Source organism: Brachyistius frenatus, unplaced genomic scaffold, assembly GCF_029030835.1.
Source record: "Brachyistius frenatus isolate BFR_SWC_R1_liver_20210118 unplaced genomic scaffold, ASM2903083v1 Contig_33, whole genome shotgun sequence".
NCBI lineage: Eukaryota > Metazoa > Chordata > Actinopteri > Embiotocidae > Brachyistius > Brachyistius frenatus.
The window spans coordinates 1,108,139-1,135,483 of NW_027210632.1; the positions used below are offsets into that span (position 1 = coordinate 1,108,139).

General features: G+C 41.2%; 1 protein-coding gene across 2 annotated transcripts in view; it reads right to left on the reverse strand.

The window, feature by feature from the left end:
• Positions 1-1,002: 1,002 nt before the first annotated feature.
• Positions 1,003-27,345, reverse strand: part of tbc1d22a (TBC1 domain family, member 22a) — a 119,628-nt gene continuing 93,285 nt past the window's right edge. For both annotated transcript variants that reach the window (XM_069700274.1, XM_069700275.1), the window contains exons 13-14: positions 21,191-21,286; positions 1,003-1,724 (exon numbers count right to left, since the gene is read on the reverse strand). In XM_069700274.1, coding sequence (XP_069556375.1) covers positions 1,596-1,724; positions 21,191-21,286 — 225 coding nt within the window. In that variant the 3' untranslated portion in view covers positions 1,003-1,595. The remainder of the gene's footprint in view (positions 1,725-21,190; positions 21,287-27,345) is intronic.

Here is a 27,345-nt window from a genome sequence, read left to right on the forward strand (position 1 = left end):
ATTTATATGAATTATCCATGTGTGTTTTGTTCGGGGACAGTCCTGACGATTCCCAGACCACAAACCAGACGGCTGCGCGGGAAGGGTCGTCAGTGTTAATTCCTCAGCAGTCCCGTGCTGGTTACACATGATTTCACGAAGGGAACCAATAACGATCAGACATGTGTAATTGCATTTTAAAGCTACTTAAAGACCGTCTTCGAATAAAACCGTGCACCTGCTGCTCTTATGTACTGATAAGGAAAACATTTACTTAACCCTTAATTGATTAAGGCAAAATTGTAAATTCGGAAAATCGCTAAACAACCTTGTTAAGTGTTTTTTTTTTTTAGTTTTTTTTTTTTTATGAAGGACAAATTTTGCTTCAATGATAATCATTTTATTTCTAATTCGGACTGCAAGTACACTTTATTATTATTTTTTCCCCACCAACCCATACCGATGTGTGTGTTTCTGTCTGTACGTGTTCTCGGTGTGTTAGCGCGTGTTCTGAGGTAGTCCTGTGTTCAGAGAGGACGAGGCGAGGTTAATAGCTAAGACACAGGCAGTGGGGACAAGTAGGTTTCTTGCTCCTGATGGCTAATTACCTTCCTTCTATGTCGATCTGCGTATGTGACTCTCCTGACCTGCAGCCTCCTACCACTGTTTGCCTCAAAAGCTGGGACGTGTGTGTGTGTGTGTGTGTGTGTGTGTGTGTGTGTGTGTGTGTGTGTGTGTGTGTGTGTGTGTGTGTGTGTGTGTGTGTGTGTGTGTGTGTGTGTGTGTGTGTGTGTTGGTTCATGGAAGGAGGGAGACATGCTGATAATCTTCTCTCTCGCTGTAAAGGAACAATTTGTAAACAATCTGCGTCTCTGAAGCAAAAGACAGGAGAGCCCGTGTTCCTTCAGGTTGTGTTGCGAACGGAAAAAAAAAAAAAAAAGGGGGTGCCGAGACATGTAAACCATCTAGCGCCATGCCCCTTTGCCATCTCCCTTTGTCTTAGAAAAACTGGGGGGGAAAAAAAAAAAAAAAGGTCACATTTTTGCCTCCGGGAATCAAACAACAATGTATTGCAATGGTGCTGGAAATAGCAACGAGCGGAAAAAGAACTTTTTTTTTTTTTTTCTGAGCCAGACCTAACCCCAGGCGGTGCTGAGGAACAGCTCGTGGTCCCGCCTCAGGCCTGAGGTCGTTGTTGTTGTTGTTGGAGGAGTCAGCTTGAGCGGCTTCACACTCCCGACTAGAAGTCGCCATCTTCAATGATAAAGAACAGGGTTCTGCACTGGGCTGCGGTAGCGCACATTTCAGAGCTGATCAGAGAAAAATAATAATAATAATAATAATAATAATAATTAAAAAAAAAAAAAAAAAAGGCTCCAGATCAACATGGTAGAATGCTACACCGCACGTCCTCTCAGTCATTGGTTGATTCAAATCTCTCAGTAGCTGAAAGGCCCACTGGGCAATATGGGGAAAGGGAGGTTTAAGAAAATAAGGGAGGTCCTTCTGTGGAATAAAAGAGGCCTCGAAGTTCAGCAGACGACTGTGGAGAGTGAAGGAGGAACAGAGGGACGAAGAGGAGGAGGAGGAGGAGCCGCTGCACAGAGCCACGCTTATCATCTCTTGTAGTGGTTGGGCGCGTCAGCGAAGGCAAACTTCAATCTGTAGGCTTCAGCCAGCAGCACACTCACTTCCTCGTTGCCCCAGTGCATCGTGGGAAGGCTCTGCAAGAGGATCATCAGGCCCTGGTGAAAGAAAGAAAAATAATTAATGAGACAACGAAATAGAAAATGGTAAAAGACAGGGAAACAAAAATATAATGACTAAAAGTTTAGGAGCAAAGAAAATATTGATGCAAGAAGAAAAGAAAATCAAACATAAACCCACAGATGAACATTATTAAAAAAAAAAAGACGAGAGAAGACCACGAGGAAATAAAATGGGAAACGGCACTTTCTAGGCAGTGATTTTTATTCTGTAGAGTATTATACCTACTCAGTACAAGACCACTTTCAAACCCAGCATTGATTCCTCCGTATCTGATAAAGAACCAATTTGAGGCGTTGCACTTCTCTCGAAATAATAAAGTCTAATAAACGAGAGTGGGAGCACTACTTCAATATGACAGTGATGTAAGACAAAGCAACACAACTAATGTCCGCTTGAGAGGGAGAATATTCTCAGAAAAAAAAAAAAAAATGTAGCTTTAAAATCCATTATGATTTCATTCTACTCAAAGGAGAAGACTTCTTGTCTCTCGGCCTGGATTTATGTCTGATGTAAAAACGGTAGACAGGAAACCAGTCGATGAAACCCACAGCACAGAGTTTGATTAATCGCCCGGCATCCTTTTCTCCCCGCTGATACCCGACAGATGAAGCACATGAGATCATCAGTCCAGTGAGGATCGGGTGCCAGAATATGTTTGTTTACGCGCTTTTGTAAGATACATCAGAACCCGATTTATGAACACGCGATGGTGTAAGTGGATGTCTTATCTGAATGAGTAACCCGTGTGTCGCTGTATAAGCCGTCCAACTCCTCCAAGACATGCGGACGTGGTCTGGTTTGTGTTTAGATCAAGTTTTAGCCAGCTGTAAATGCAAATGCTCCAGTTCCTTATTCTATAAAACCTCTTCTTTTTTTTCTCCTTATATATCAATTCATGCGCTGAGAGGATTGTTTTATTTCCTTCGTATCTGAGGAAACTGCTGAGAAAAGCTTTTATGTTTCGGGCTGCCTCTGATTGAAAAACGTTAGCTGTAAATATCGACTGTCATTATTTTGCTTATTTAAAAAAACAAAAAACAAATTAATCTTAAAACAGTATGTTTTCAATAATGCCATCACTGTTCCTTTTTTTGCTTTTATTTATTGATTGATCTCTTAGTTTGTGTCTGTCTGTTTGGACATGATAAACCTCAAGTGGTTCATCCAAATATATTTAATGAATTTGGAGAGTCAATACAGCTGCATCACTTCCCTTGACCTGTCACACACTTTCTCTATTTATAAATCTGCTGGGATTGTTCAGCGTGCCAATCAAGCCCATGGTGAGATGTGTCATAAACCCGCTGTAATGAGTGGTGTATTGTTTCTTTTCACTACGTTGTTTGCTGTGGTGGAGCTATTGCTCTGTATACTCGCAGGGAAACACTTCGCAGATGCTGTAACGTGATGTATAATTGGAATGCATTTTATGTCACAGGGTTAGTTCCTTCTAATCTAATCCCGGGGACTGAACACAGCGACGGTTCTCAACCGGCTCGTTGTGCAGCAAAGTGAAATGTGCTCATGAAATAGCAAGCAGAGGCTTGAAAACATTTGTAGTAGGTAGCAAGATCACGTGACCATATGTGGGTATAAATGAAACTCCAAACCATGGAAAAACAATCTGAGTGCATCTACAGTACAAAATGTGATCATGAAAGGCTCCAGTTGAATTCAGGATCCCGGAAAGTCGAGATTTTGGAGGCTGGTTATGTAGAGGTGTAGTGGGAGTGGGGCAGACAGACACAGTTACACCTGCCGTCTGCCTCTGCTTGTGTGCTTGAGTGTGACACAGATGGTATTAACTCAGTCAAAGTGGTTTAATCACAGCTGTGAGAGAGAAAGAGGGGAAAAAAAAAAAAAGATAAAGAGGGTCGGGGTATGGAGGAAAAAGAAAAGTAAGGAAAGAAAGAATAAAGTGTCAAGTACAATTCAGAGGAGCCCCGAGCGCGTCCCCAGATTCCTGTTCTGTACATTACTTGGTAAGTAAGAAGACAGACAACAGCAACACACACACACACGCAAACACATGCACGAGTTCAATCTCGCCAACTAATGCCTCTCTCTCGAAGGGGAATGAGACTGGTTAGCAGTGACATAGACTGATTGTGTGTGTGTGTGTGTGTGTGTGTGTGTGTGTGTGTGTGTGTGTGTGTGTGTGTGTGTGTGTGTGTGTGTGTGTGTGTCTGTCTGTCTGTGTGTGTGTGTGTGCGCGCGCGCTTCGGCTCCGAGTCCCGGGAGCTTTCATCATCAAGGCTGAAATCATTGCCGTGACAACAGGGTTTACAACCAATCACGGTGTTGATAATCACATTGAAGGACAAATCACGTTGGGGCGATGGTGTTCACACCCACTCCTGACTCCAGAGCAGTGTGCTGCTCTCTAAAGGGACGCGACCCACGAACAAAAAGTATTTAAAAAAAAAAAAAAAAAAAAGCTTCACATTTCTGAAACGAATTATGCTAATATAATAATGCGCCCATATTCTGAATCATTATTTTATAAGCATGTCAAAGTGCTTGTAAATCTGGATGCAGATTCCACGCTCATCTTTCGACAACTGCTGAGAAAGTCAAATTACACAAAACTTTAAGAAGACATATATACCACAGCGTGGCACTTTGTATTAGTTTACCCTCCTACGTTTTAAACGGAAGGTGTTTGGCTCCATTAATTCTTTCCTCCCTCGCTGGGTTTTAATGAGCCGGTGCTACGACCCCGGTGACTTTTCAACAAAAAGCATTTGTATTCTGGGCGAGGGTGGAAAAAGTACACGTTTTTTTTTTTTTTTCCCAACTAATTGAGCTCAAAGCCGGCATCCCAAGCAGATTTTTCAGATCAGGCCGCAGCTTCGCTTCACCCCCCCGTTTTCTGAATAACTTGTAGGTGAACTCGGCTCAATATCAGTTTTGACACGCAGCTGTTTTTGAAATTTAGCTAAACTAAGAGAGTAGCTGGTAATTACTTTATTGATTGACTCTTACGAGCCTTAGGCCCTTGAAAAGTGTTAAAACCCCGGTTGGAGTACTGAAAAAAAAAAAAAAAATCACGGTGAGAGAGCGCTGATCAAAATGCAAATAAATTCGACCTCCAGTGTTTTAAAACATAAAACAAGGATTTTCACTTCATGATTCGATTCCCTCCAGAGTACCACTCCTTATCACTATCATCAAAATCCATCCACTTGTTAATTCTATGTGTAAAAAAAGAAAAAATAAGAAAAAAAAAAAAAAATCTCCTTTCTGGACCTTGACTTTGAAAGGTCGACCCAGTGACTTCCTCCTTGGTTCAGAAAGACGCAGCCCTCTGAAGTAGTTTCCCTCCGAGGGCGGGAGGGAGCGCGGAAGGAAGACTGGAAAGGCAGTCTGATCAGAATTCAGCCCGCCTTTCTCTCATCTGTATTCAATAGAGCCTCGCTAGCAGCTCTCCCCTTTCATCACTCACTCTCTCACGTCACTCACACACACAAAATCCAGCAAATTCGCTCACAGCGGTAGCTTCACGCGCTCAGGTTTATGTTACATCTGCTCACATGAAAACAATCACGTGCTCAAAGGAAATAAATTCAATACAATTAAAATGTCTGAGGTGCAGATGCCCTGCTGCATATATGTCAGCGCCTTTAAGCTGAATATAAATGATCAGTAACAAAGTAGTTCATTTAAACAGAACGAGGACAGGACATACGAAAAAGAAGAATTGATAGTGCAATGCATTTCATGCAGCTGAAGTGTGAACGTGTGCGCGGCGAGTGTTCTGTGCATTGCGCCAGTGGCCTCGGGCGCCTGGGGCGAGATACCATGTACCTCCTCTACTGTACTTCGCTGCCCCGGGCTCTTCAAGGAGAAGCAAAGTTCCCAATGGAATCACAACACTGCATCCGGCGATGGTTCAGTGAAACCAGAAGCAGATCATTCAAATGCTGCTGATGGTTTAAACTCAGCCTTTCATACGAGAAATGATGCCTGTTGCCGCACGGGCTCGGATATAAGATCGTATTTTTGCCCAGAGATGAGGTTTGTAGAAGATTGTGTTACACGATTTATAGATTTACAGAGCGTTGACTCGTAGGTTGTTCGTTGCCTTAATGTTGTGAGGCTCGTTTTGTAGTCCAAGATTAACTTTGACACAGAGGAAATAAATTCCTAACGACTGAAAATGACTCCTAAAATCTTTGCAGCAGAAATGAACCAGGTAAAAAAATAAAATAATAATGTCTAATAGCAAAGAATTACGGCTGTCACGGATGATGAGCTCAAAACCGCTGTCAGAAAAAAATTTGATGTGAACCACTTCCAAGAGCCTGACAGGAGTGTGAGCGTGCGACTGATAGACAAGCTACACAAATTTGGGTTTTACATATTATCATATTTCATGCTTCACTTATGAGAGAAAATGCTTCATTGATCAGCACGAGCCATTCCATATCTGGGTCAACATGGTATTATTGACAATGACAAATATGGAAACGAAAATGAAAATATTTAAAGCCCCTCCTACACTCAGAAATGTTCACTTCATCTGTGTGTTTGACCATTACTCTGCGGCATGATATATGTGGAGAGTTTGACGCTACAAGGCTGTTCGCACATTAATGCCCTGAAGGAGAAACATTTCTTTGAGGCTCCCTTAAATATGAGTTAAAAGCAAGTTCGTCACATCTTTTGGGGGAAAAAACAAAACTAGTTTGTGGGAGATACGTGGGAGATTGTATCTTTCACCAGTGTGTTGAAACATTTGGTGCGCATACACGGATAATGAACTTTGTGGTGAAGCAGGATTTCTATAGCTCCATCCCTCCCTATCTCGATCTCTACACACCTTTACCTATCTCTATCTCCACCAATAACAATCTGTCTATACCCATCACTATCTACCTCTATCTATACCCATATCTGTCTGGGAGGGAGGGAGACGGACTATGGATGGATGGAGGGAGGGAGGGAGGGAGGGAGGGATGGATAGCTGGATAGATAGATTATTCACATTATTCAAATTTCAATTGGACTAAAAGTAATAACATTAATTGTAAGTAATACCAATATATACTGTCATTGCTTTCCGTAATGATGACCTTCTTGTGCAGCAAAAAGATTCATTCCCGATTTGAATCTCTAACAATTCCGGACCCTCGATGTTGACCAGAGACCCTCATCAAATATCCTCCTTGTCACTGTTTTTTGACCTCCACACAGATGGATATGCAGCAGGAACGGCATTTACCATGTGCTGCTGCATCTTTATAAATCAAGCACGGGCACTAATTGCTATGCTACAGGAGGACCAACCACTGTCTAATCAAGTGCTGCTTTAAGCATCACAGCCAAAAGAACATAAACGCGAGTACACCTATGCATCCTCCGCCAGTAGACACTGAGGAGCTTCATTAAGAGCAAATTTCTGCACGGTAACCATCTGCTGGCTATCACTTCTGTTGGGCTAATGACTTTAATACGGTTTAATTGCATACATCTCGCTGTCAGGGGGGGAACGCTGTGCTCTCACTACTCCACAGAGGTGGCTACACTCCATGCTGAGAGGCCTTGAATGTTAAGTGTGAGCGAGTGTGCGCGTTTGCACGAGGGAAAAACAAAGGAAGAAGTGCAATCCATGAAACTCAGTGTACGTGTGGTGTGTGTGTTTGGGGGGTAGTGGGAGTTGTGTGTGCAAACAGATTTGAGAGAGAGGTAACAAACACAGTGTCTCAGCAAAGGAGATGATAAGTTACAGCAGAGAAACAGGCTGGACAGAAAAGGGAGCGGTGTGTGGGGATGGTCTTTGTGTAGCTGTGTGTAGGTGCTCGCGATTATTCAGGCATGAATAACCATTTATCCCACAGTACTAACAACGACATTGATTCACCATTACTGTATACAGTACACTACAAAAAAAAAAGGCAATTAGCTCTCCATCTCCTACGCTTGGCAAGGCTTAAAGTGGTTAATGACTATTGACACGAGGGGAAAGCAGGTTGTCAATAGAGTCAGTGCTAAAGCTCTTTCTTTAAAAAGAGAACGGGATAACATAATGGTCGCACAGAAAAGCAAGGCGACTATCAAAATTCACTTGCTGCGTGTGTAGTTATTGTTTTAACCTGCATCGGACAGGAGTGACCTCACTTAATAGAGTCTGTCCCCTTCCCCACTTCACATTTACAGAGCCACGCATGTTCGGTGTAAGCTCTTCCACCTTAGGGAATAGCAAAGATTCAATCATAGACTGTATATAAAAATATACATAGACTGTGGGTCTAAAAAGTGACGCTAAAGTGCCTTAAAAATGCAACACTCCCATTCAAAAAGTGTCCAATTCTCTCATGGACTACAAAACGTGTACATTTTTCCACAACAATTAAATTCACTCCTTCTGATCAGTGTTCTCGCGGAAATAATCCCATTATTAATTAGATATTAGGCTTCAAATAGAGCTGTGTTTGGGGACATGCCTGGTTTGATTGACGGGACTGCGGCGCAGTCAACTTGGCTGCATAGGTGGGCGGGGCGTAGTGTCATCTGGTTCACAGTCAGATCCACCCACTCCACCTTCTCGTCCAAATATGGTCATACCTTTGGCTCCGAATCACCAAGATGGCGACAGCCAAAATGCCTAAAGGCTTTTAAAACAATACTTCACAAACCAGTGGGTCCCGTCATGGCGAGTTGTCACTTGAACTCACTCAATAACTTGGGTCGAAAAAAGGCCTGACGGATGTGAAGACGCCACACTGGAGACGTTGGAGTCATAGTTCTGAGCACAAAGTTAGATGAAATTACAATCTCGATGCGTGTGAGTCACAGATGAATATTAGTCATAAGAGACTCAAATGGAGTTCGAGAAATATTACTTCAAATATTGTTTATCACGGCGACTGAATCCATTGGCAGTAATGGTGGCTGGCACGCGCCCACGCACGCACACACACACGCACATGAAACACGCAATTAAAGCCCACTCTTCCTGTGAACCAAGTAGCTTATTTGCTGGCAGAATGAGATGGTGCTTAGTGAAGTGCATACAATGAGTGCCCAAAGTGCTGCGAGGTGCCTTGCTGTCTTTTCTGCTGTGTCAACTACAGCTCCCAGCTGCAAGCAGCTAGAGCCCTGGAGGAATTAATGGAGGAGGGATGACATGTGTGCTGCGTACACACACGTACAGGGATACACATTTATGGCCAGAAATGGCAATTGTCTGTAGCGCCAGCGGTGTTTCTGTGACGTGTATCAATCCACCTCCGACCTCCTTCAACCAACGCATCATGAACGCACACAAAGAGTCGCGGTTGCACACACGAGCTGCCACCTACGAGCACAGACACTGCAGCTTGGTGGTGGTGGTGACGGTGTTTTGCAGCACCCTGAGGTGTAATGGGCCCAGGCGCCATTAGCTTGCTGTAGTTCATATAATTACACAAAATGGGCACTCTGGCAAACAGTGGGTGCTAATGTAGGAATGGGGCACTGTAGCATGTGGAGGTAAGAGCTGACACGGGACGGCACCGCCAAGTTGCCTTTTCGAGAGGTTGGCGTATGAAAAGCTTGACGGATTGATATGCAGCAGGACTGGTTGTGATGTTGTTCATGGATAATGTGGTCGTTATGTTGCCAAATAAATGTTGATGTGATTTAAAAAAAAAAAAAAAAAAAAAACATTTTTATTGATCTTTTGCTGCCACTAATCAAAACAAAATTGCTAGAATTATGAAATTGTTTTATGGGCTATTTACACACCAACACCAACAGTTGTGAACTGGGAAAACTGGTTCTGCACAGTAAAAGCCGGCTGTATGGTCCATACGCATTTTTGCCCAAATATGTTAAACTATTCTCATGCTATTTTCATTGAACAATATACTAAAAACAATTGCCCATTTATGGACTTCTGCACTCTGTACATTTCATGCAGCCCTGTAAAAGTGCAGAAGAATCAAAAGATGTAAATGAATCTCAAGAATGTTCTTGTTTGGTATTCATGTATTTCTAAACTCTTGAGCAGCAGGTCAACATCTACCGTGGAAACCAAATTAATTCATAAAGCTCTATCGTCTATAAAATGGAAAAGATGAGGCGTGCGTACAAGGACAAGGACAGATTAACATGAAACCACACGTGTGGGTGTATGTGTTGACGTTACCTTTAGGATACTCTGGATTTTCATTTGTTTTAACAGCATCAATAATTTAAAAAAAGTCCTACTAAATAAAGGGGAATTGTGCTATCAGATAAAAATCCTAAATTTCTTTGCTCTCCAGAGTTCATACTCGCTTTACATTTGCACCTGTTCTGTACTAGTCAATGGCAGCACAATGACAAGTTCATAACCTTTAAAAAACTGCAGCCAGATTTGCATCTAAGTACAAAAACAGTTGTCTGCGCTTTCTTCTGTGTATTGAAGCATTTGCAGTGATATTTCACTCTGCTTGACTAGTTTCACTTTTCAGCACGTGCAACTTCAAAGCTCACAAGCAGTCAATATTTAACCATTTGCCCGCCTCTGCATCAGCCATTAACAACAAAAAGTGGGCCAACGGTTTGGTTTCACACCGTTTCAGACACACACTGCAGTAGATATCTGCTGCATATCTACGCTTGTTGAGCCCCACGTGGACTAATGCCGTGCAAAACTGGCCAAATGAACACATCAACAGGCAACATAACATCCAGAGGCCCCATGAAGTCGAACACAATAAAGTCTACCGAAGAAAAAAACATGGAGCCTTAACGGTTTAACTCAAAACCATCATAAAGTTCAATAATGGCTAATGCCCCCCTCGTCATGAGTTCAAGAATTCTCACTTTGACTGCACCAAGAGTATTTGGATTTAAGATTCAATATATATGTCTCAGTTCATGACCCAGCTAGTTCCTCAAAATTCCTGTCTTCTCTTAAAAATCTATTCCTCTTTTTCCTGCTGCTGCACTCTGTTTATTCCTTACGAGCGGGTCGATACTGCTGTTTATTTGGTATTTTTGTGTGTTAACCGAGTTGAGGAGAGGAGCATGCAGTTGGCTTACGAGCTGACAGAGCAACTCCTGTTATGCTGTTATCTCTAGGCAAAAAAACAAAACAAAAAAAAGAGCCATAAACTCTTCCAATCTCTATTTTCCTCTCTCTTGAGGATAAACCTCAGCTGCCGATAATGCTGGTAATGGCCGTCAGACAGCAAGCTAATCGCTGCATTCACGATTGTTTTGAACTGATAAATGCTTTTCAGAAACTCCTGGCAGAGGCAAGCTTGTACTTGTATGGATTGATCAACAAAGCAACAACACAACTCAGTTAGAAAGAGAATAAACAAGCGTGTCTGTGCACATATTTGAGCACAAACACACTCACAATTACTTCAAGTCTACGGAATGCCACACCATGACTGATCACCGCTGACTTTCCAAAGCAGCTTTGGTCATCAAAATCGTTCGGTACAATAATTCAGCATACAAGCCCACGCGAGTTAGCCTGAAAGCGAACTTTAGCTGGCAGTGATGGAGCGTGTGTAGGCGGCAATGAAAGAAGGATGTCACAGAATAAAAGGCAGGATTGGGTGGAGGGTTACGTAATTACTTCCTCCATATTAAGCCCTCTGTTTTCCTCTCATTTTTTTGTCTCTTCTCCTCTTGTTTTGGCACAGATACATTCATATGCCACATCGGGCTCAGCGCTCAATCAACTGGGTGATTATTAAAAGTTGTTTACCGGGGGTGGCCTTGTCTCACTTTCAACACTATTGACTACAGTGCCATCCATCAGAGGAGCTGCAAACCACTCAGTGCGTCTTGCTTGATGCGACCGAAGTTTGGGAAGAAAGTTCTGGTAGAGAAAATGAGGAGGTCTTGTTGTGATAAATGGGCGAAAAGCGATGAATTAATCAAAGGAGGGGACCAGCCTCTTTATGGGAAATTGCAAGTTGGCGATCTTAACGGGGATTTGCTATTGCTCATGCACACACATGCAGGTTAAAAAAAAAAAAAGAGGAGGTGCACACCTGCCATCAGAGCTACAGCATACAGGAACAGACACGCACGTGATGGTGGACGGCAAACGTGTAAAATTAGCAGCAACAAAATGATCAGGAGTCCCTCCAAGCCATCCAGAAAATACAGGAATTTCTTATCAATTGTGAGAAAAAACAACACTTTAACACACTACTAATTCAACCCGACGGCTAGACGCCAATTACTGTTAGTGCAACGGTAGCTTGATTTTATGGGTTGATTACTGTCTCATCAGTTATCGCACACACACACACACACACAAAAATAAAATAAATACAAATTTGCATTTACTGTAGAGTCCACTGCAATAAACACAGAAAACCGTGTTTTTTTTCCCCAGCAGAGAGCTCTCTGGACTACATTGTTTACAATACTCTGAAGCATTTGTGTTGGCAGCGTAAAACATCGAGAGTGACCAGATGTCCTGATTAAATTGTGAGAGTTCCAATTTTCCAAGCATTTGTCCTGGCGTCTTGACAGGGACGCACTTTGTTCTAATAATTAGACTGAATGGAGTTTGAGTTTTGTTCTTCCAAAAATAAACTTTTAAAAGAGGTCTTTGTGAATTGCGTCATCAAGAAAAAGAATGACTTTATTAGGACATTGAATGGGTTAAATTATCTGTGAGTAATCACAATGATCTAAAGTAAGAGCCTTCTAAATAACACAGATTTATCTGTAGGCATATTGGCGTTCAGGCTCACAATTAAAAGGACACTTTTACTAACATGACGATAATTTCCTACTGACACCATACTGAAAATGTTAATTGCATGTCTCGCCACATGTTGTCCTGACATTTTTCTCTATATATTTAGTCGTCACAGCTGAACACAACACAGTGCGAGTTGTCTCTCTGCACATGTTCGTTGAATTTTTGTTTTGTTTCATGTAAATCTACGATCTTTTTTCTGCAACATAAAAATTGACCCTAAGTGCATGTGCACTCCCTGTGACAGTGATTGAAATAGTGCTGGCATTTCCAGAACACTCCGCTTCCTCCCGAGCACCCTTCTTTCCTTTATTGCCAAGGCTGCCAAACCCAAGGCGCTCTCCACACGTAACTGATCTGAGGACAGCCGCTGACATTTACAAAGGTCCGCAGTTTTTCACACGTCATTAATTAAATCTTTTTCTCCCCCTTTCACTCGTCCACCGCTCGCTTTCTTCCATTATACACTACAACTCTCCTCCGTGTCTTGTTGGAAAAACTGCAGTCATGTACACGAACGGCTTTGTATTCACATGGATGCTTGGCCTCACATTAACGAGGATCGTCACACTGGACACTATTCAGACGTACCTATCCATGAAATATCAGGGTAACAGTATTAGATGGTCGTAATTAATGGAGTCATTGATCTATTTAAGACTTAAACCAGTCTCAATTGAGGCACAGAGCCTTCTCTGTCTCCTCTAGCTACACAAGTGTGACCTGCAGCGTTCTTCAAAGGTCTACTCTTGGCCCTTTACTGTTTTATATCTACATGTTACCACCGGGTAAAGTTATCCAAAACTTCAAACATTTCTTTTCATATTTATGGTGATGATGCACAAATCTATCCGTCCATAAACTCACCACAGCTCACCAGGGTTGCATCCCTCACAGCCTGCCCAGCAGTCATAAGGTCCTGGCTGTCCAGTGACTTCCTGAGCAATGACGTAACTGAAGTCATTGTGTCTGGACTCAAAGTACACAGGGATTGTGCGAGTCAGACTGTAGTTTCCCAGGGTTTGCAGTGCACTCATCTTTGAGTCATACTTGAACTTCACAAAATATTTGAGCAACGCCACCAAATCAGCTATCTGTCAACTTAGGCCAAGATTGGTCATTCAGTGATGCACAAAGTCTCATTCATGCATTTGTCCTCAGCCATCTAGATGACTGTAACTAATTATTTGCCAGACTGCGGCAGGAATATATTAACGGCCTCCACTTGTACAAAGTACTGCAGCTAGGATTCGTATAAGAACTCAAAAATATGAGCACTTGTCCCATATTCTGGCCTCATTGCACTGGTTACCTGTGGTTTTCAGAATTGATTTTAAAATGTTTGTTTTCCTAGCACTTACACTATCGGCCATCTTACCCTTTACATCCTGCTCGCCCTCTGAGAGCCACATTAAGAGCCACCTGTTGTTCTCAATTTCCTGGACAAGGTTTGAGACAGAGGGTAGAAGCACATTTGCCAAAAGGGCTCTAAAATTGTGGGATTACCGCCCACTGGGAATCAGACCGGCTACATCACTGTCCTCTTTTGGAACTCATTTAAAAAAAAAAAAAAAAAGAAGGGGGTTTCTTTTATGCTTCATGTATTTTAATTTTGTATGTCTGTGAAGCAATTTGTAAACTTTTCTATTATTATTAATGTCATCATTATATGTACTATACGTAAAGCTGTCCTGATTCACATTTAATAAAGGGTTGTTAAAGGTTTCTAGAGGGCTTACATGCCGAGGCAGCGGTGGGGTGGTGGGCATTTATTTGAATTAAAAACAATGCATTTTTCCGTAATTGTGGACTGTTATCATTACAATACCCATTTAAATATTCACCGCCTACCATTCAAAAAATTGTCACCGAACATTGGTCAAACAAAGCTTCCAGTGAAGCCCCAGTTGCGTAGGTGCTGTGAAAAAAAATGCTTAAGTGCTGCACCTAAGCATTACAACGGTATGAAAAACCCTGTAATCGAAAGTTGTACTCGTCAAATACGCATTAGATGACGCAGACATCCATGTGGCAGTAGCAACAAGACGAGGAGTGCACCACTGGCACTGCAGTAAAAAAAAAAAAAGAAGTCTTTTATAAGTTGACATTTACACCAAACACTGACAGGAACCCTCATCTACCTGCATTTCTGGCCGCTGCGTTGTGGTTATCGCTGTGTTTTAAAATATCAGAGAAGAATATGGTTATTTGCCGCGTCTGATCCTGAAGGAGGTTTTCAAAAGCCGATTGTCCATTGTGACGTTTCCAGGCCGAGGTACAGCTCCACAAATGCAGACTTACAAACAAGAGTGAAGAGGTTTTTTTTTTTTTTAACAGTAATTTAGAGGGAGCTCTGCTGTGGCAGCATTGGTGTCTGCAGGTAATACACACTAATGGGAACGGTGCTGACGGCGCTGGTCTTTCCTAAAAACAGCAGTGCAAACACATACCTGCATAATATTATCTCCCTGCTCGCTCATTTCTGTGTGTACGGCGGGTGGTGTGTTCGAAAGTGAAAGCGTGTGGCGGGGGGGACTCACGAATGTGTGAATAAAGCGGTACGGTGTGAGGAAAGGATTGTTTTACGGGCATGTTTGTGTTGTCGCGTCTGCGAGGCGGGTGACTTTGAGTGGCAGAGATGATGCATGGAAATGTGTGTGCGTATGCGCTAACTTAGCCATGCGGTTCAGGCCAGCAGTTAGCAGCAGTGTGCCAGCTGAGGCGGAACGGGGGAAGGCAGATTGCTTGGGGAGTGCCGTACTCCTCCTGCTTTTCATTTCGGAGCTTAACCAATCCAATCCCGCAAGCAAGAGAGGAGATTCACAGTTACTCTCCTTACTATGTTTGATAATAATGCATGAGTTATCCATTTTAAATTACTTTCTGCATGCATTTTTTAATTAAAGCTATTATAGTGAATCAATCATTCGTGTTCCCTCGTAGGACCTCAGGAATAGTAACTCGCCAGAAGTTTGTCATACGCTGCTGCTCCTCCCGTTCCACATTTTACACTTAGCTCACACTTTTTTTTTTTTTTTACAGTTAGTGACCACACTGCAAAAAGACTTGTGTTTCAAAGGAAATAACCTCAAAAGAAAAAAACAAATTATTATGACCTATTTTGTATTTGTGAGTTTGAACCTTTCCAACTTTTGAATATCTCCACAACTTGGAAATCAAATCTATGACAAGGTTTAGACCTTAAAAACACAACAACACACTGTTTATGTTGTACTCTGCATACTAACTGCTACAAGCCTCCCTCCAGGCCTGGGAAAATTGGAGTAGCAATTCCAGTTAACTCCAAATAATAATGAGATTAAAAGGAAATGGTTGGAAACCATATTTCTAGAGGTGTATGTTGTTTGTGTGCATGCATGTTCCGGACTGAAAGGGCAAGGCTGATTTCTGCATGTGTTAAGTTTTTTTTTTTTTTTTTTTTTTAAATCGTCTAATACAATTCTACTCATCATTGGTTTTGAGTCATCTCACAAACTTTAAGCAGACGCATTTAAAATGTTTCCTTTCCTCATCTAATATTAAGGACATGACGGTATTGTCACTGCACGTTCTGCTGAAATTTGGAGAGCATTATTAAATTACGCTGAGATCATTTCTGATGCCAGAATATTAAGACTCTACAGGGCTTTGAGTTAAATACAAAAGGACAAAGGACAATGGTAACATACTGAGTTAGTTTAGCATGTGTGTGTGTGCCAACAGCTTGCTAATTAGCACTAAAAATTTAGTACACCTGATGCTGAGGGGAATCACATTAGGTTTGCACGCAGGTGGCGATAAACCAAAGCGAAATTCAAACTAAAAGAATTCCAACTTGATATGGTTAATACGTGTTCGACAAGAAGGTATTAGTGATCCATCTAATTGTCGTCGAGACATTTTGCAGAAAAAACTACAAACACCAAAGTCAGCTTCATAGTGAATCCAGAAGGAATCCGCTGAAGACCTTAAATGCCTTCACAGAATTCCATGACATCCATCAGTCAATATTTCAGTCTGGACAAAAGTAATGGACAGACTGATAGACACACTTGTCAACCTGCTGCTCTTGATGTAAAAGGTGAAGGGCCATATGAGGACGGGAGGGGATGAAAAGAAAGAGACAGAATAAGTGACCAAGAGATTCACAGTAAAAAGAAAGAAAGTCAGGATGACCTAAAGAGACAGAAGGAAACATTTAGAAAAACAAAGGAAAGGAGAAACAGAATGATAGAGATGCAGAGAAAGACAGAAAGCGAAAGAAAAAGCAAGCTTGCGAGGATAGAGGTGTTGTGTGGGTTGTGGGATAAAGCATGTGGAGATAAGGACTGTTCAACAGGCCCTTAAGAACCTGGCAGGCCCACGTTTAAACTCTGAGCCTCAGTGGATCAGAGGCAGAAATCTCCTGGAATTAAACCACTAAAGCTGAGAGAAGAAGAAATCTTTACTTTTCTCTTTTCACGGCAACAATCATCTGAGTCGGAAAGTACTTGGTAAATTGAATTCTATCTGCTAGATCAATTAAAAAAACAACAAAAAAAACGAATGAGTTTGTCTCAAAGCCACAACTTATGTGCAAGTTTGAGTATGAAAATTTAAATTCAAGATAACAGTTTTAGAAGTCTTTCTGTAATTTTTAGTTAAAGTTAAAAAAAATAAATATATATATATGTATATATATATATATTTTGTATATATATATTTTATATATATATATATATATATAATCTTAACTGAGCCAGACAGCACACACACGCATACACACACAGGACATCTGTGTTCCATTAAGTACCGACAACAGACTCCCTGTGAAGACATAAACAAATAGACGATGAGAGCTCATTTGCTGAATGCTGGGCGGGGCGGGGGGCGCGCGCGGGGCGGGTGGGGATGCCAGGATGACATTTGGCTGTGTCTATTTATGAGTATGCGTGTGCTTTTTTCTGTGTTTGTCTGTGAGCGACTGGGTATTTAAAACCAGGGGAGGAGGGAAGGCGGAGGGGGGGTATTGGGAGTCATGGGAGAAACATACAACTATATATGGCATGACTGAGGTAGTATTAATAAAATATATAAATAAAAATACGAGAAAAATCATGAATATAGTCCACTACACTGTGCAGTGGGTCTGTTTCAGCTGGCTAAAGTTTTGGCTACAGTTTCACGGTTTAGAATAACTCCAAAGTCTTTGGATTCCCATGGCGGGCTGAGTATGTGTCTTCAAACTTTTCTGCAGTGGATACTGTAGACTATTTCTATAGTATGCTTCCTTAGTTTAGAGTCTGCGGTTCAGAACCTGCTGCAACAGACTGTGGGGTGTAAGCCTGAGTGCATGTCTAAGATGCCAACTGCTGACTTGGTCTTTAATAACTTGAACTTTATCCAACAGCAGAGAAATATTTCAAAAGGAAAAAAAAAAAATCTACACACAGCTCCATGAAGCTGAAACCACAGGGGTGCTTCGAGCTAAATGTCAGCATGCCAATGTGCTGATGTTAAGCAGGTGTAATATATTAACACTTAGCACAATGTACAACTGAGGCTGACGGGATTCGATTTGAATGTTTTTGTTTTGTGCTTTGAACGGTTGTTCTGATGATGGTGTGTGGAGGAAATGTTGTTACCTATCCAATAGTTGTCGAGATATTTCATTCTTAAGTTAAAATGTGTTCCTACTGGTGCCTAGAAACGACTTCTCTGCTGGCTGTTTGCTCAAAGCATGTGTTGATCAAATGATGAACATTTACTTGAAGATTTATTTTTACATTTGAACGCAAGAGTGGACACACACAAGGGTGAGCAAAGCTTCTCTGTGCACGTAGTTCAAAGCGCTGCAAAAATCCATTTAAAAATCCTGTAACCATCTTAAATTAAATCTAATATGAACTCCTACAAAAATCACCAATCTTATTTAAATTTGAGTGAGAGAAAAGGGGAGAGAAGAATATGAAAGTGATGAAAGTGAGCACAGATGAGTGAGTTGATGTCTCATCTTAAAACTCAGACTGCCTCCAGTGTCTCACTAAGGGAGCGAATCATCTTTATTCACCTGGCCTTCATCTGAACACACAGGTTCTTTAGAACTGTAACCCACCAGTGTTACCTTTGAAAACTCCTTCACATTTAGTATATGATAGGAGTGCCAGACAAGACAAACGGGGGCCTTGAATGTTGGTGTCACGAGCACATATTATGCTATTTTACCCCAATTGAATGAAATCTAATTATATTGGGAGTAAAACCCAAATGTGTTGGGTTAGGGTTGCTCCTTCTAGTGAGGAATAATATAATTCTACAATGATTTTAATGATAATAATAAAAAATAAAAAAATAAAAAAACAGCACAAAGGACTGCTGAGCTCCATGGCGTAAATCAATGCAATTTTGTTCTTAATTCACACAGTGGGAAACAGATTAGTCACGAACAATTTACGTCACATTTAAAAAAAAAAAAAAAAAAAAAAAAGAAGCTTTGTTAACAAGTAAAAGTACAGACAGCCACTTTACCTTTTAACTGTTTAACTCAATCTAAATGGCAAGTCTTTTTTTTCTTTATTACCTCCCAAACCAGACATAGCAGTTCGTTTGTTTGCTGGGTCTATTTTGAAAGGTCGTTATAGCACGTTAAGTCAAGCAGACTCAGATTTAACAAATCATCTGTAACAATGGCCCCCCAAAAAAAAATCATTGAATTGGGGTATACCGTTACACAATAGTGTGCCTCACCTTCAGTGTGCTCTTAGTACAAAATCAAACTTTCCTTTCCCCTTCCATTGCTCTAAAGTTTAATCGGTTTTTAGTCTCGTTGCCACGGTGACCCCTTTCCTCCCTCTACGCCTCATCTTTTTCTCTCATCTTCATGAGGATAGATTGTTTGCCCTTGGCACCCCACTTGGTACTCTGTCTGACAAACCAGCCAGCAAACTTTGGAGTTGGTTGGAATAAATGTGTTATTAAATTAGTTTATTGTGTAAATTGTTTGTGCTTCAAAAGATATGAAGTTCATGATGAATAAGTGGGTACAGAAAAAAAAAAAAAAAAAAAAGTAAGTGTTACTTATGACAAAAAAAAAAAAAAAAAAAAAAAAAAAAAGGGGGAAAGTGTAGAGGGAACACTGTTTCATGTAGCTCAAAGGAGTTTGTATTTTATACTAAGAATAGTATTTAAGCCTCAAATTGTACAGGGTTACCAAAAGGGACTTACACCTAAAGGGAAACGTCAGCTACATGTAAACATGACAGTTTCCATCTGGTTAATCCAAACATGAGAATTTAGTGAAGCAAGTCTGCTAAGCTGTCTGGACAGTTAAAATAGCTTGTAAGCATTTTATATCTTTCAGGTTGATGCCATGTTATGGATCACATAAACCTCAAACTGAAGGCTGATATATTTTTGGGGAATCCCAAACAACCGTTGGTTTTTGGACTGCAGCTATGAAGTTTCGAGTCTGGCAATTTGCCATCTTGTTGTTTTGGGGCCAGAGGTGACCATACTTGGACGAGTTGTGTGAGGAGCGATTCAAACCGGGCACGCCACAAAACATACTTGTCTTTGAGGCCTAATATCTAATTAATTATGGAATCAGAAGGAATGAATTTAGCGAATGACACCATAATGACGTGGAAAAAAAATGAATCAACTCTGTATTACATAAGAGAACTTAGCAGTTTATGAATGGCAGTCGAGGTGGGCCAGAGGTTTTTTTGAAGCCAGCTCCTAGTGGTACTCATTGGTATTGTACTTTACAGCACTTTTTCATCTGGCTTCACTTTTCAGAGCTGGAGAACTATGTCCATTTTTTAGTTACAGTCTATGGATAGGACAAGAAAAAAAGTCACAGCGTGGGTTGGACGGGAATCAATGATAACAATAGTCAGTTGTTTTGCAAGCAGAGTTTCCAGGCTATAATCAATGCAAAGACTGAAGCTGCGGGAAATAAGCAGGCAAAGACAGACTAGCTGGGATGGCACAGGAGTTAAAATCCACTCCCCTGTCACCCTACAGTTCAAACTGTACGAGTAGAGGATGTTTTCATCTTCCTATGTGAATATGTCATTTTCTTTCTTCTATCTTCTCTATCTGTTCTTTTTTTAAATTTCTTTCTTCTGTGCAAGTTTTTTTTTTTTTTTAATATTACAGAGTAGTGAACAATAGTGAAAGGTCTTGTGGACACCAGAGAGAAGTCCGGTTACAAACAACAGGAAAGACAGGAGAAGAGACAAGACACAAAAGAACACAAACAAGTAGAGGGAAATGTAAAAAAGAAGGAAAAAAAGATCACTGAAAAACTAAAGCAGATACCGGCTTAAAAAGTAAAGAGAGAGCAGCCAAAGGGCAGAGATGATGTTTGTATGCAATGATATTAGACTGTGTTGCTACTGTTAAGAAGGCAGGTCCCCCAGTGAGCTGGCAACCAAAGTCACCTTCTGGCAGCTGTCTACTGTCATCTACTAATGCACTCACAACGACTTTTGAACCTCACAGTTAATGACCAGGGAGGTAATGGAGAGGGATGTAGGGCATGGACAGCTCTACAGTCTGGCAGAGTCTTTTAATTCTGTTTTTACACAACCAGGAGAGTAATCTACATACAGTATGGAGCTATGTACAGTGCATCACCATGAGTGTCGCCGGCCGGGTGGTAAAACATGCAGCGTGTACGTCTTCACATGTAAATCTGTGTTGGTGTCCTACTTCCTAAAGGTTCATAGAGCTCCCTGTGTCCAGTGTGCACATTACCTGGAAATCCCTCTCGTCTAGAATTTCTTTCCTCCACCTGATCAGGAAGGCCGCACACACGTAGAGGTGGAAATGGGAGAAGCCCTCTGGTTCGGCCTAGTGAGAGAGAGAGAGAGAGAGAGAGAGAGAGAGAGAGAGAGAGAGAGAGAGAGATGAAAATGTTGAGCTCAAATGTTGATTTACTACAAGTTTAACATTTCAGAGCCATAAAACAAATAACACCTCCATCACAGCTGTGTTACGCTGTTCAAACAGAAGCTTCAGGATGAAAGCAAAGCAAAGCATCGCAGTGTAGCTCGAACAGCTCCATCCTTTCACCATATCTCATTTTAAAGAAGATTTACAGGCATTTTTACATTATGTATTTAGTCGTACGTACAAAAAGAGGGAGGCAAGATATAAAGAAGCAGAATATAAAACATGTCTCTGTCACAATCCAACAATTTACATATGGAAGGTGACACAGAAAGAAAGATACAAATCCCCTTTCCTTTGCACAGCTTTCTCTTTCAGCCCCTAGTTACATTTGGCAGCTTACTTTTTTTTTCTGCAATGAGCGGGGGGAATTAAAAAGGGAGAAAGACAAAGGATGACATGTTCCTTGTTCTATTAATTTTTCTCCAGAGCATCATCGAAGGGAGGATAATTACCAGGTCCTTTGAATGCAAGTCACTTAGGAGTGCATGCCCACTTAAAATCAGGACACAATAACAAAGGTCCATCTAAATATGTGAACTTCACAAAATGCCGTCTGACATGCTTGTTGGAGAGTTTAGTTACATTAATACTGTATGGGATTTTCGGTTATACCATGGCTCGTGGAAAATCTGGGGTCGGATTGTGTGGAAGGTGAAGATAACTTACACATAATATAACATTGACACGTAACCAATCTATCCAATCAGACCATCTTAAATGAATGTGTCTGATTTTAACTGCAGGTAAAGAAAGCAACGACTGAGCTCAAAGTTATCAACCAAGGCAACAACCAAAAAAACCCAACACATAAATAGCCTACAGCAGGACCCTTTTATCTAAGCAGTTTATACAACGCACAACTACGTTTTAAAGGTAAGTGAACTTTAGCTGTTGTATAAATCTCGACAATCTGGTGACGTGCAGAAGTGACAAAGTTCAGATGACGTCTGTATGATGTGAGCTTTCCTTGTACAGGTTGGGTTCAACTACAGACTTGGGAGCAGGAGACATATGTCCACATCCCATTTCCAACCACGAGTCAGGACAGTTTGCTAAAAGCACGTTTACTATTTCCATGACAATGCAAGTTGCATAATGCTGCAGGAGGCCGCTGTTCACTTTTCATTTCCAACCCCAACACAGCGCAGTTTTTTTTCAAGCCATGTTTACTGTTGTCACGACAGAGAGGGTTACAAAACGCTGAATGCAGGAGGCCGCTGCTGGCTTTCCCTTTTGAACCACGAGCTGGGATCATTTACAGACGCGTTGACTGTTGCCATGGCGACACTTGTTACATAACTTTAAGGACGTAGAAACTTTAACGCCCTACACCATTAAAGTCATCAAGCTAACCCAAACCATTATCTTTCCCCAACCAAGTCCTTTTTGTCCCTTAACCTAACCAGGGGCACTAATTTAGGAAACACTCCAGTGGGTCATACTTGAGGGTCACAACAAACCATCCATATGGTTGTTTGGGTTGGAGGACTTGATGGAACCATGCAAATGGAACTTTAAATGTCTATCATATTTGCATGAACTTGGAAAAATCAACCAAAGGTAGGAAGAGAGGAGCTAAATGAGAGGACCTCAATAATGTCAGTCACCATGAAGCTGGCAGCCCGAGTCTGAGGGACAGCTGCTGGGGAAAGGAGAGAAGACCAGCAAGGAAATATGACCAAAACCACACGGAAAATAAAGAGATGTGAAGAAGTAACATGTAAGAGTGACTGAGTGAGAAGAGAGAGGCAGTCTGTACGAGCGCTATGTAACCTTATCTCCTCTGGACAGGCAGTTTTAATAATATTGTGTAGCAAAAACACATTGCTTTCTCCTGCTCTTGAGATTGACAGCAATCTGTGAAATTTCTCTTCCCATGTTTTATGACTTGTCAGGATTAAAAAAAAAATAAAAATAACACACACAAAAAAAACCCATCCTGCTGAGGCTTATTTTGGCTAGATGCTACTTATAATGATGAAAACACAAAAAAAAATTAATTGTGAGGCTCGGGAACTATATTTCACAATGTTTATGGATAATTAACGACTTTATTTAATTTGAGGACAAGCTGCATTTTGTTGGCAAGTGGCCAAATTATACACAGGATAATAACTTTGTTAGTTAGTTTGTTTAAATCATGAAAGTTAAATGTGGAATTACACCAACGAATCTCTGCTCCAAACAACATGCACATATATAGAAGTGAGGCAACACACTCTTAGTAAGTCTATAATGTCATTAATTATTCCGCAAATGTGCTGTCTCATGTGTCTCCTTTCTTTGCTTGTGCTGGTGAAGAAGAAAAAAAAACTCTACTACATTAAAATATACTAAAATTGTACAACCATGGCATTATATATTTAAGGAAACTGACTCACACAAACACAGCAGTTTAATGTTATATTTTGCAGTTTCTTTGGTTAAGATGTGTTCATAAATAACCAAGGCTACACATATTGTATGTTCCAATAATCCAGCCATGTTTATTACGGTTTAGTTCTAATTTACAGGATATAAATTTGTGAAAGTTCAGTTTGTACTTATTTCCATTTTGTCTAGGTAGTGTAATCAACTGCAAGTGCTGCTCTTTAAGCACTGGACTCATTTATGTACTGTATAACAGTGAGCCATAACTCTGCAGGAATTAACAGAAACTGCCTTTCTACTGTGATAATTGGATTTCCCTCCCTCCCTCCAGTAAGGAAGGAATAAACAGATTAATAGCGGATGCACAGATATGAACCGAGGCGTGGCGTTACAAAAACAAAAGCTGTTTTCTTGCTTTGTTTTCCTAAATTATTGTTTGGTCTCTCCTTTCCTCCCTCCGTCTTTGTGTACATCTCCTGTTGTTCGGGTTCCTTCTTACTTTACCTCCCACTTAGTTAAATCGATTTTTTTTTTTTTTTTGAATTTCCCAACGATGAGTGTGTATGTGTGTGAGAGAGAGAAAACGAGAGAGAGAAAGCCATTGAGAAAGTGAATAAACAAGGGGGGGGTGTTTGTGAACAGTGAAGCTTGGTGTGATGCGAGTTGTAAACTGGCAGTTGATTGGTTTGTTGGTCGAGCCTTGCAGCTCCAATCCAAACAACTGGAGCAAGCGAAGACACGGTCTCTTACACATACACCCCCCCTCCACTCACACACAAATACAGATGAGTGGGTATATGAGTGGCATGCAGGAGCACAATGTTTATCAGTCCCCAAATATTCGCCAAGTTTTAATTTCCTTTCTTCTACGAGTTTGTGTGTGTGTGTGTGTGTGTGTGTGTGTGTGTGTGTGTGTGTGTGTGTGTGTGTGTGTGTGTGTGTGTGTGTGTGTGTGTGTGTGTGTGTGTGTGTGTGTGTGTGTGTCAGTTCATGGATGAGGGCACCGGTGAACTCTCTGGAACAGTGAAACCACCCTGTTTCTCCCTCTGCCCCTTCTCCCTCCGTCGGAGTCGCTCCTCCGCCCGTTCTCTGCTCTCACAATCTGTCACCTTCACCAGTCTCATTCAACAAATGTCACCCGCTCTTCTCTCTCCCTCTCCTCCCTCATCATCAATACGACCGTGAAGAGTATTTCACAAATGAGAGAGTGATTCTTCTCCATCCAAAACAAACCCCACTGTTAACATGTAATCTTGATGTTTTAATTTTCCATCTGTCATTCCCATCATCAATCTACCATTAACTTGAAATCTACTGCCTTCGCTGGCTCCTGCAGGAATGTCTGTCCAACCATTGACAGTATGAATGCCTTACGCACAATCTCACTTTGTTTCGGTGAAACTCAATTACTAACTAAGCATTTAAAATGCAAATTCTCAGGTGCCACTGCAGCTATGCAGCTCGACAGTAACTTTTCTGGATAGTCCTGGAGCTCTACAACACTATAAAGGAGACATTACAGTATATAGATGGATTAATACACACCATCAATATGTGTCTGCTTATTTGTGATTAATTATTTAAAATTAAAATGCTTTAAAAGCATGATATGGTTGATAATTTGGACTGCACTGTGATGGATTTTTATGGTCTGACTAATACTTTTTTAAGTTTATGAGTGTTTATGAGTGCTGAAAGGATTGGCTGATTAACTGACAGACAGAACATTAAAAGCCAACTTTCATAATTGGTTCATTGTATGAGTCATTTAATAAAACAAAAAAGACAAAGCTTCTCACGTGAGGATTTATTTGCTTTCCTCAGGTTTATATCTGTGTAGATTTCTGAGTTGTAACTTGGAAGTAAATATAATTGTGTAATTCAATTTGATGAACAAACTTCTCAATTGTGAATATTTGTACTAGTCTTCAATAAAATAAGACTTGTTAACATTTCATAAACTTAAGGCGCAAAAAACACAAATAATCAACTGTAATAATCTGACTGTACTGTGAGTTCCAAAATACACAGAGTAAATTTTGTAATGAAATGGAGCAAAACTTGTTGACTGAAATTGAATCTTTGGGAGATGCACTTATATCAAGAAATAGTCAAAGTAGGCAACCATACAGAAAACCACCCACTGGTTTATGAACTGCATCTTGTTTTGTTTTTTTAAACCAGGCACACCTCCAAACATTGTTTACCTTGAGGCCTAATATATATTTAATTATGGAATAGTTTTCACAAGGACCAGCAGAACACTGATCAGGAGGGAATTTAGTGAAAGACATACTGACTCGTGGAAAAAAATGTATTGACTCAGTATTTCAGAAGTCGAAGCTTTCTGAATTGAGGTTGAGATTTATTGAAGCCAGCCCCTAGTGACCCTCAGAGGTATTGCACTTTAAGGCACTCACTTCACTTGTCAGAGCCCGAGAGTACATCCATTTTTATACACAGTCTATGCGCAAAACACATTGCACACATTACTTGCATGTGAGTAAACATACACAATGTTAAGCGATGAGCTTAAACAGGTGCTGGTGGGAGATGTATTTTAGATTTTTGGAGAGTTGTTGTTTTCCCTGCTTCTGATCTTTACGTTAAGCTGCGCCTGGCATGCAGCAATCTGCTCAACTAACTTAGCAAAAAGGCCAAGTGTATTTTCCAATGTGTGACACATCTAGTAAGTATAAAGAAAAAACAAAAAAACAACAACAATGAGGCTCTTCTTTAGACACTTATATGACTGTTGGAAAAACAAGAATGTTTTGACCCTAAAGTATATATTACTAACTTTGTCATATTGAAACGTAAATAAATATTTTTGTGTATGTTATAATTGAATACATGTAAACTAAAAATGACTGTTACAGCCTGAAATGTCAACATTCCCTTTATCCCCCTACCAATCTCTCTCTCCGTCACTGTAGCCTTCCTTCCGGCCCTATCCATCCACTGCTGCTGCTGCTGCCGCTGCTTCAGCTCAAGGCTTTCTCATTATAATGATTTGCAAAATAAAGTTTGTCATGGGCGTCAAGGTGACTCTTGTCAAACTCGTCTCTACGTCCTCTCCTCCTCCTACATTGTTATGCTTGGTCCTCCACCCTCCTTGTGTCAGGGCGGCCATATTGGCCGAGACACGCGAGACTGTGACTGACAAGCGCCACTGATCAAAGTACTGCGAAAACGATGGGGGAGGCGTGCGTGCGCACGTGTGTGTGTGTGTGTGTGTGTGTGCGTGTGTGTGTGTGTGTGTGTGTGTGTGTGTGTGTGTGTGTGTGTGTGTGTGTGTGTGTGACGGGAGGGGAGAAAAAAAGAGGTGGGGACATGAGAGACAGAGAGGTTAGGAGGTTAAGGGTGAGCAGAGGAGAAGAAGGGAACGGGGAATGCAGAGTGAGAGGGAGGGTTGCAATGTCACAGCATCTTTAAACTGCTGCGTTGGCTGTCTGACTGGTCTCATCCCTCCAAAACAAACCGGCCTGATGTGGGACCAACTCGATACTCTGACGAGCCGACTCTCGACAAGTTGAAAAGGTGATGATGCTGCGGGGTGAGGCAAGATGGTAAACTAGCAGATTTAA